General features: G+C 40.1%; 1 protein-coding gene across 1 annotated transcript; it reads right to left on the reverse strand.

The window, feature by feature from the left end:
* Positions 1–8,579: 8,579 nt before the first annotated feature.
* Positions 8,580–9,245, reverse strand: LOC131222800 (uncharacterized). Its single transcript, XM_058217999.1, has one exon. The coding sequence runs from the start codon at positions 9,082–9,084 to the stop codon at positions 8,734–8,736; it is 351 nt and encodes a 116-aa protein (XP_058073982.1). The 5' UTR covers positions 9,085–9,245; the 3' UTR covers positions 8,580–8,733.
* Positions 9,246–9,925: the final 680 nt, after the last annotated feature.

Genomic DNA, 9,925 nt, shown 5'->3' on the forward strand with positions numbered 1-9,925 from the left:
TCATCTATGATTGAATTAAATGAGTCGTAATTCAGCTTATGAAAATGCACCCTGACATAAAGTCACCTGGCGGGGAGTGGATTAAGTGCGGAGGTGAGGCCCTTGCCGCGGGGCCCATCTTGATGTATGTATTCTATGTCCACAACATCCATCCATTTTGCATCCGTTTTGCTAGATCATTTTGGGGCATGAGCAAAAAAATGAAGCAAATCTAAATCTCAGGTGGACCATACCATAGGAAACAATAGTGATTGAGCATTAACAGGCCACAAAAGTTTAGGATCAAGTTGATATTTGTTTTATCCCTTCATTTAGGTTTATTTGATCTTATCAACAAGTTGGATGGCAAATAAACATTATGGAAACCTTACGTTTCCAGTGGCCTTAGGAAGTTTTTAATGGTAAGGCGTTCAATCAGTATGTTTCCTATAATATGGTCCACTTGAGATTTGAATCTTCTTCATTTTTAGGCTCATTCCCTAAAATGATCTGCCAAAAATGGATGGACAGTATGGATATAGAATACATATATCAAGGTGGGCCCTACGGTAAGGGCCGCACCTAACCGCTCCCCACCTAGTGGTGATTGTCACAGTGCATTTTACTTTTGAAACAGCCTACATGACAAACTATCAGCCGTGGGACGTCACCACAGGGTCCGCGGCGTTCGACGTGCTTTAAGAAGACTGATTCTAGGTAGCTTCCAAACACAAGTTGCAGAAAATTATGCTTACTGAGAATCTGATCCGTGGTGCAACGTATGGCATATGTTCCTACATATCGTGGGGAATCAAAGACTGATATGTTGATGTGACATCGGTCGATTTGAGTTTAGTGGGCTTAAATTACAGATCCAAAATCAACCATTCATCAAATTGTGGAAAATCGGTCCTGGTATCAATTCCATATACAACTTGCATCCTCTGACTAGAAATGGGCCAGAAACGCTTCATCAGGAACATGGGCGTGGATTGGGTACTACCCCCACCGGGACCTAGCTAGAGACGGACGGTCCTGTCAGGTGATTGTAGGGCCCACCGTGATGTATTTGTATTATCCACACCGTCCATCCCTTTTTAAAGATTATTTTAGAGAATGAGCCCAAAAATGAGGCAGATTTAATACTCAATTGGACCACACCACACGAAGCAGTGGGGATTGAATTCGTACAGCTGAAAGCTTCCTAGGCTCCACCATGATGTTTATGCCAGCCAGCCTGTTCAGAAGGTCATATAGACCTGTACGAAGGGAAAACATAAAAATCAGCTTGATCCGAATCTCCTTGCCCCTAAGAAGTTTTCAATGGTAAGGTTTCAATCCCCATTGCTTCCTTGTTGTGGTTCAATTGAGCCTTCAATCTTTCCTATTTGGGCTAATGATCTAGAATTATCTTTAAAAATATATGGACGGCGTGGATAAAACATATAAATCACGGTGGGCCCCACAGAGCCTGGAGTAGTACCCAACCGCGCCGTAGGAACATGCATGCTATAACAAAAGGTAGGTAAGCGTGCAGCGATGCTGATGGTAGCATCGTGATGATGGAAACCGCGTGCACATAAAACAATCATGTAAAAAGGGGAACGGATTGGCTACTCCCCCTGCCACAGCCAATGGCTGATGGTCGGTGCTCTGTGGGCCCCACCATGATGTATGTGTTTCATCCATGCCGTCCATCTATTGTTCTAGATCATTTTATGGTATGAGACCAAAAATTAGGTATATCCCAACCTTAAGTGGACCACATTATAGGAAACAGTGTTGAATGACTTTTTGGGGGCCATTAGAGTTTTGAATCAAGCTGACCTTTGTTTTTTCTCTTCATCTGGGTCTATTGACCTAATCAATAGATTGGATTTCAAATAAACAGTACAGTGGGCCTTAGGAGGATTTTAGTGGTGCATATCCAATCACTATTGTTTTCCTGTGGTGTGGTCCACCTGAGATTGATATCTCTCTAATTTTTGGGATCAAGCCCTAAAATGATCTGTAAAAATGGATGAACTGAATGGATGAAACACATACATCATGGTGGGGCCCACATAGCACCGACCATCAGCCACGGGGCTGGGGGCAGGGGGAGTAGCCAATCCGTTCCCGTAAAAAGGCCCTCCACCCTTTCCATGACCATGAATGACATGGTACCACTATCATGACTATGTGGTAGTCCTAGTCCCACAATGGGCGTTGTTACAACTAAAAGAACACCACATGGTGAAGAATGCACAAATGATCTAGCACGTCCATTAAGTGTGGCGCAATATTTTCACCATGGATCTGAAAATTCAGTCCAATATGATATTTAGTTGCGCCACTGTAGGGGAAGTTGTAAAATCATACCTAAAAACTTTAAAATTCACATGTTGTGGCCCAAATTAGTCTTGGAATGTCCTGAATTTGGAAGAATCTATTCATCCTAGTGTGGTCCATCAGATGAATGGATTGGATGGTATATACACACTATGATGGATCCCATACACAATTTGAATGATTTAATGGTGTGACGTCCATCTTAACTGTTCACCGCGGTGTAGCCCACTTGAGTTTTGAATCGGCCTGATTTTTGGCCCCGGTCCGAAGATAGGGTGGTGTGGAGCTGAGTAGGTGAGACCCCGGCCTCACCAAAGACAGTGGGGCCCTTACCGTGGGTCCCACTGTGATGTATGTATTTTGTATCCACTCCGTCCATCTGTTTTTCCAGATCATTTTAGGGCATTATCCCAAAAAATGAAACAAATCAAATTATCAGGTGAACCATGCAATAGGAACAGTGATGATTGAAGTTTTTCATGGTAAATAAACAGTGATGACATTATCAACAGGTTGGATGACAAATAAACACTGTAGAAACAATAAGGTGCTCCCTAACAAGTTTTTCATGATAGGTCATTCGATCACCACTATTTCTTATGGTATGGTCCACCTGATAATTGAATCTGTTTCATTTTTTTGGATAATGCCCTAAAATTACTTGGATTAGACCTGTAGCAAGGTCTGCACCTTCTTGGGTGAGTTGGATAGTAAGTGCTTCAAAAATTAATGTTTATGCTCTTGCATTTGCTTATCATGCATTCATTTATTGGTCTCAATAATGTGTATGGAATATTATAATCATGATATATATGAATTAGTTAACGAGAGGGATTCCTTTGATCATTTTTGAGAACTTAAGACTCGACTCAACATCCACTGGCCAAGGGAGAGTTACGTGTTATGAATCTTAGTACTCCATTAGCCATGACCATTTATAGAGAGTTTAGATCAATTGATTAGACTGTCTAACTGAACTAATGCAATTAAGAGTACTTGAGCATTCCTCAAAAGTATGTACAACCGAGAATATTTTTAATGTGTTTAGATGTACTATCAAATTGAATTAAGATTATTAATTTTGTAAGATGGAAATTGTTAAAAATAAAAACGGAGAAGTAGAAATTGCTTAACTTGAATTACACAATGTGGGAAGGGATTCGAAAATCAAGGTCCACTCATAAGATCCTTGTTGTACAATCAATGCCGTATTATTGTACAACTCAAATACCTATGAGAAACAATCTAAAGAGTCAAAAGGAGAGGGCTTGAGAGAGTTATTTATTTATTTATTTTAATTTGGGTTCTCCCAAAAACTGTTTATATTGAATTTGAATGGTTATTAGAAAGGGCCAGGATTCCATGAAAAAACACTTGGGACTTTTGTCAAGAGACACTTCTTTTGTCTTCTGATTTGAATTAGGAGCATCATGATAGTTTAATTCAACAATCAGCTAAACTAACTTGGTTAATGCACTTTCACATCAACCTGCCTAACTGCCATCTCAATTGCCGCACAAGAAACTGCCGTATCATATAACTGTGTTATATCTCTGTCATACTGAGCTATGGGTTAACCCACAATCTAACCCATGGCTAGACCCTAGGCAAATGTAGGATTGACCCACTACGATTATGGTTCTTATAGCTTGAACCTTTGATATGGCAAAACTCAATTCTTCTCCTAACCATTAATCCTCTAAACCATTTAAGATAAAGAGATCATTTTCAAATCATAAAAGAAAACTTCTTAAAAAATTCAAACTTATAATGGAAAGATTAAAAAAAACAAACAAACCCACTTTTGCTTTATATTTTGAAAATATCTAACAAAAATAACCAATTTATATTTCCGTTTACATAATGATCTGGGCTCCAAATTGCAACTATGTTCCTTTCGAGTTGAGTTTCATTTAGAGAGGAACGTAAATGGTAACATTAGGAAGCATCACTCCAATAAACTGAAATGTTAGGAATTCAAATCACTTGTATATCCAGCTGCAGCCACAGGACTCATTTGGATGCACTTTCGTAAAGGGGAGTTTTCATAGAAGGGTTTCAAGGCTACTTTTTCAGTCCACGGTATTGTAACGGATTTTTGACCATTTTTGAAAAATTCAATTGGAAAGAACACATGTTAAAGCAAATAAGAGAAATATATATCAGGCTAAAGATCTTCAAGAATGCTTAAAGTATTTTTATGAAATCACGGCCGACAGGATGATAAAACAGTCAAAAGGAATTTAAAAGCAAACCAAACAATTGATAGTTATTTAGGAGGTCAACCAAGTGACCGATAATCATCTAGGTGTTTGACCGGGCAAACGAGTGAAATGTCGTCGAGTTAGTAAGGAGGTTGCGGTTAGTAGAACAGGTAACAAGTTTAGATGGAAGGCAAAGATGTAACCCATCATGAGAGGACAAACCTCACCCTCTGAATATCGCCTAATCCTTTTTACATATTGTGCAAGTGGCTGAATAAGCAATCTCGGTCATATACTACATATCTGCCTATTTTGGCGCTTGAGGTCATAGTTGTTTGGATTGAATTGAGCCACAGATTTAATTCTAGCATTGCCCGTACTTGTCGCGGGACAAAAACTGGAAATCAAACCACAACAGCCGAGTTTTAATGCCTATTTTGTCTAGTAGGAGATGAGAGGGCTTTGCAAAGTGCAGCCAAACGCATAACATTAACCACCCTGAAGATCAAAATGGTGTTTTGGCTTCAAATGCCCTTCAGAGGTTGCTCCAAACGCTTGCTAAAATATAAACATCCAAAGAAATACAAAACATGGAGAATGATCACGTATGTTTGGTCCACCATGAATAATGATGTTTCTGTGCCTTCCAAACTGTCCATCAGATACTCCCTCCAATCCAAAAACTCAGTTGGGCCACACTGCAGGAAACAACAGGGAGCATGACAGAGGGAGATGCCCACCGTAGAAGCTTCCTTATTGTGCGTGGGCCCCAACATGCACTGTGTATGCTATTCAATCCAGTCATCAGAAGCACTCTCAAACATCAGGCCATTCTGTAACTCTGCTGGCCACAGGCCATGAATTTTAGCTTTAAAGCGTGATTCACAATGTCTCTTGGCATGTGGTTCACCTGAGTTTCGGATCATCCTGATTTTTCGGATGTATGGTGAACATGATTCAGTGCACTTGATGCATGGTTCGGATTGTAGATACACCACAGTGGGCCTGCACAAGCTTGAATGCACACAACAGCATGTGATCATTCCCCTACAAACACCAGATCAAAGCAGCTCACCAACTAGCAGGATGTAATAGATGCCCTCAAAGGAGTGCTTTCCATGTTAGCATTGACACTTCATGTGAGATACCAAGTACTGGATGTGGACAGCAAATGGGTGCTTCTCCGCCAAATCTATCTTCTCTAAACTAAACAACTCAGCTTGCACGAAGATACAGAGAGCCCTATTCCTCCAGTGCAAGCCTTCGCTTAGCCGTCGCCAATAGAATCCTTGGCTACAATGGATACTCTGAAAAAAGAGGAATATGGATGGTTAATACATGCATCGTGTGTAGGAAATGCGAGGAATCAGTGGACCACCTTTTCTTACATTGTCCAGTGGCCAGCGACAGTTGGGAACATTTTTTCAAGTTTCGAGTTGGATGGATTCTAGAAAGGCCTTTGTGTGAGGTTAGAGCAGGCTGGTCTTCTGGCCCTTTTTCCAAGGGTTCAAATTGTTTATGGGCTATGTTGCCCTTCACTATCATTTCAGGGGTATTTAAGAAAAGGAATGCAAGAATTTTTTAAGGTGAGAGTGCCCCAAAGATGACTCTGGCCTATTTGGTTCTGGGATGGGTCATTGGCCACCCAGAATTTCCATGGTTCTCATTTGCTAATATTCAAAGTAACTGGGAGTCTATTGTATTCGGGTGATCTGGCCGGTGTTTTGATCATTTTGCTTATTTGTGTTCTTTGTTGTCTGTCATTTGGTTCTTGATTCGCTGCAGGGAGTGTCAATAAGATCGCTTTCTTCTGTGCTATCTTGTTTCTTGCTGTTTGGTTTTAATGATAATGTATTCTTCAAAAAAAAATCAAGAACCCAAACCCATGAAAAAAAGGATGCAGCTTTTCAATGGCATATATCCCCATAGCAATTGCAAAGAATTGCTTTCAGAGTCAGATGGGAATAAGTTCCTCACGGTAGAAAAGATAAAGGAAGATGTTCGTAAGAATATATATGATCATGGAGACAAAGCAGGCATCAATTGGTCACCCAAAGCCTGTAACCTGCGGTATTTTTTTTGTTGAAAGATAACGAGACTTGTATTAAAAGAAAGGGAAAAAAACAGAAACAAAAGCAGCAGCCCATACTGCTGAGAAAGCAGACAAAGGCTACATGCCAAGAAACAAAAAGTCGGAATCCTTCAAGGATTCAATATGGGTAGCCCATTCAATAATTAGCGATTTAGCTCTAGATAACACCCAAGCCGCAGAATTTGCAGAATCCCGAAAACATCTGCCGTTTCTTTCCTCCCAAATGCACCACCAAATGGCAAGAAGGGCCATTCTCCACAACATGGACCGACTCTTTCCAAGCTCCACCCCATGCCGATCCATAACTAGGGAGGAGACGGTTTCAGGAGGACACCAACTGAGATTGAAACGGACCCGAAAATCAGCCCAAATGGAAGAAATGAAGGAATAGTGGAGCAGCAGATGGTCCACCGATTCCTCTGCCTTCATGCAGCACAAACAAATGTAACCTGCGGTATTAGCTATGTCGTATGGATCATGAGAAGGATAAAAAGTACATACAGACATTTCAAGAACTTTGGCAAGGATGCGCAACATGATTAAGCTGTGAACCTTCAGTTCAATAATGAGAAAATGACTAAAGTGTAACAATCTTTCCTAGTATTCGTAATGAGAAGTGGTGCTATAATTGAAAGTAAACATAACTACAGTTTGGGGCCTAGTCCAATATGAATACTAGGGAATGTAATTACAAATTGGTCTTTTCCATTTCATCAAACTAACTATTGCAATCCAATTCAATAGGGTGTCCAAACGCAGCCTGAATCATTTACTCAGATACAGGTGATCCTAAGGTTCTAGCAACCATGACTCGACGAGCTAACACCCTCAAATGTGATGCATCCTTTTCCGACTGGAGAGGCAAAAAGCTCTAACTAGAACCTTCCCCAACAACAAACGATGTGGATATCTCATTCTTCCATTCTTCTCAAGTTTTAAGGTACGAAACTGAAAGGAAATGCAATTTTTGGAATTCTATTGATGATTAAAGGCCGAAATTGGCACCTAAACGTGGAGATTACTAAAGTGGAGTGATGGTTAAAGATAAAAGACGCTTGAGATCCAAAATCTAGAAAATACTAACCCATGATTCATCAATCGAAAACTCTCTTGAAGGGCAGAATCTCAGAAATTAAAAACCCTTGAATCAAATCAATTAAAAAGGAAGAAGAACTTCAACCAACATATGACAAAACCATTAAACTAAAAATCTCTATAATCAAACCACCAATTCAACATATAAAGCAAAATCAGAAATGCCCAATTAAAATCCAATCATAGAACTCAGAGGAACAGCGTACATATATAAATAAGGTATATGCATTGTCACGATACACAGAGCCCAGATGAATGCACATATATACATCAAGAAAATTTGGATTTTGATGAGATCAGCTTCATGAATTCCTCCTATGCAAAGGCCAAATGTCAGAAAGAGAAAGAATAATGAATGCATATGGATAGAGCCAACCCCCCACCCAACAAAAGAAGAGAGAGAAAAAAAAGGTTGTATTTTGATGGGATCAACGGCATTAATTTCCATCAGACACAAAACCCAACTCACACAAAAGAAGATAAATTCAAGGAGAGAAACAAGCTCAAAATCTGACCATCACCTCTCAGGAAACCCCATAAAGATTGGGATTTTGATGAGATCTGCTAAACAAAATCCCATCATACACAAACCCATTTAATGGAAAGAAGGATAAATTCATGAAGAGATTCGATTCTTATATTATTCATATATGAATCCAATTGGCGAAATGAAAAATATATTCAGTCTCAAAATCAACCACCGATATCAGGAAACACCACAAAGATTCAATTTCGATGAGAACGCTTCAGCAAATTCCCTTCATTCACCGAACCTAACTCCTAAAACAAAGCCCAAATGAATTAAAGATAGAGAGAGATGCCCAAAATCACAAAACTTTCTGTAACCAAATTTACAAAGAAAGAGAAGAAATCCACCGGAAACAAACCAAATCATCATATCATTAAAGACCCAGAAACAGAACAAGGTTTCTAGTGAGATCAGATTCCATGGATCGAAAACGGAAACAAAAATCCAAGAAAGATAAAAGCAGAAATGAAAAGATTCAGCCACAGAACATCCCCACCCAAGAATCACCACCACCCATACACCATCTGTGTGTATCTGTCCTTGAGCCATCTGAAGCTCTTCCTCAAAGACCCCTTCATCTTCCCTTCTACAGTATACACCTTGTAGCTTGCAACCCTCTTCTTCCTCTGCAGCTCAGGGTCATTTAAACCCCACCCTTTTGAAGAAGAAGAGGACCCACCACTGGCCTTCCCTTTCTTGAATTTCAGCTCTTTGGGCATTTGGGTCTGTTGGGCAGATGTGTATGAAGCACTGTAGCACCTGAGATCATGCAGACCAGATGATGGAGGCACGGTTCCATACACCTCCATCTGCGTCCTCCCATCTCCACACGACTTTGATCTGAAATCTTCCATGGAAGAGAGCGAGAGAGAGAGAGAGAGAGAGAGAGAGGGATTAGATGGGGGACATAAGGTGGTTGTGAGTCTCTTGGAATTTTCCAATTGGAAACAGCTCAAATGGGAGTGTTTGGATGCATTTTTTCTTATTTTACTTTTGTTGGTGGCCTCTTGTAAGAGTTTTTGATCTTTTGCTCCGATAGTGCAGTGGCAGAGGATTAGGTGCGGCCCCGGCCTCACCAAAGACTGTGCGTCCCTTGCCATGGGGCCCACCTTGATGTATTTATTCTTTATCCATTCCGTCCATCCGTTTTTCCAGATCATTTTAAAGAACGAACCCAAAATTAAAGGAGATCTAATTCTCAAATGGATCTACTATATGAAACAATAGTGATTGACTATTAATGAGCCACATAAGTTTTGGATCAAGCTGATATTTATTTTTTTCCCTTCATCCATGTTTATTTGACATTATCAATCGGTTGGATGCCAAATAAACATTACCTTGTACACTAGAAATATTTTAATAGTAAGGCGTTCAGTTACCACTGTTTCCTATAGTAGTATTCTACACTTGAGATTTAGATCTTTTTTATTTTAGGGCTCATCTCCTAAAATGATATGAAAAAACCGATGGAGGGAATGGATATAGAATACATAAATCAAGGTGAGCCCCACGATAACGGCTGCACCTTCTTTGGGAGGCCGGTGTGGCACCGAATCCGCTCCCAGTCCGGTTGATGAGATCTTAACTAAAATTTTGGATGTTACTTAAAGATAAATGCTCCGTTACTCTGGTAGAGTGTAATGAATGATACGCAAGCATTTAAAAATTAATTGGAAATTTCATGTGCCGAAT

The sequence above is a fragment of the Magnolia sinica genome, chromosome 13 (genome assembly GCF_029962835.1).
Source record: "Magnolia sinica isolate HGM2019 chromosome 13, MsV1, whole genome shotgun sequence".
Taxonomy (NCBI): Eukaryota; Viridiplantae; Streptophyta; class Magnoliopsida; order Magnoliales; family Magnoliaceae; genus Magnolia; species Magnolia sinica.

Coding starts and splice junctions, on each gene's coding strand:
- LOC131222800 (XM_058217999.1), bottom strand. CDS start 9,084: ATGGAAGATTTCAGATCAAAGTCGTGTGGAGATGGGAGGACGCAGATG.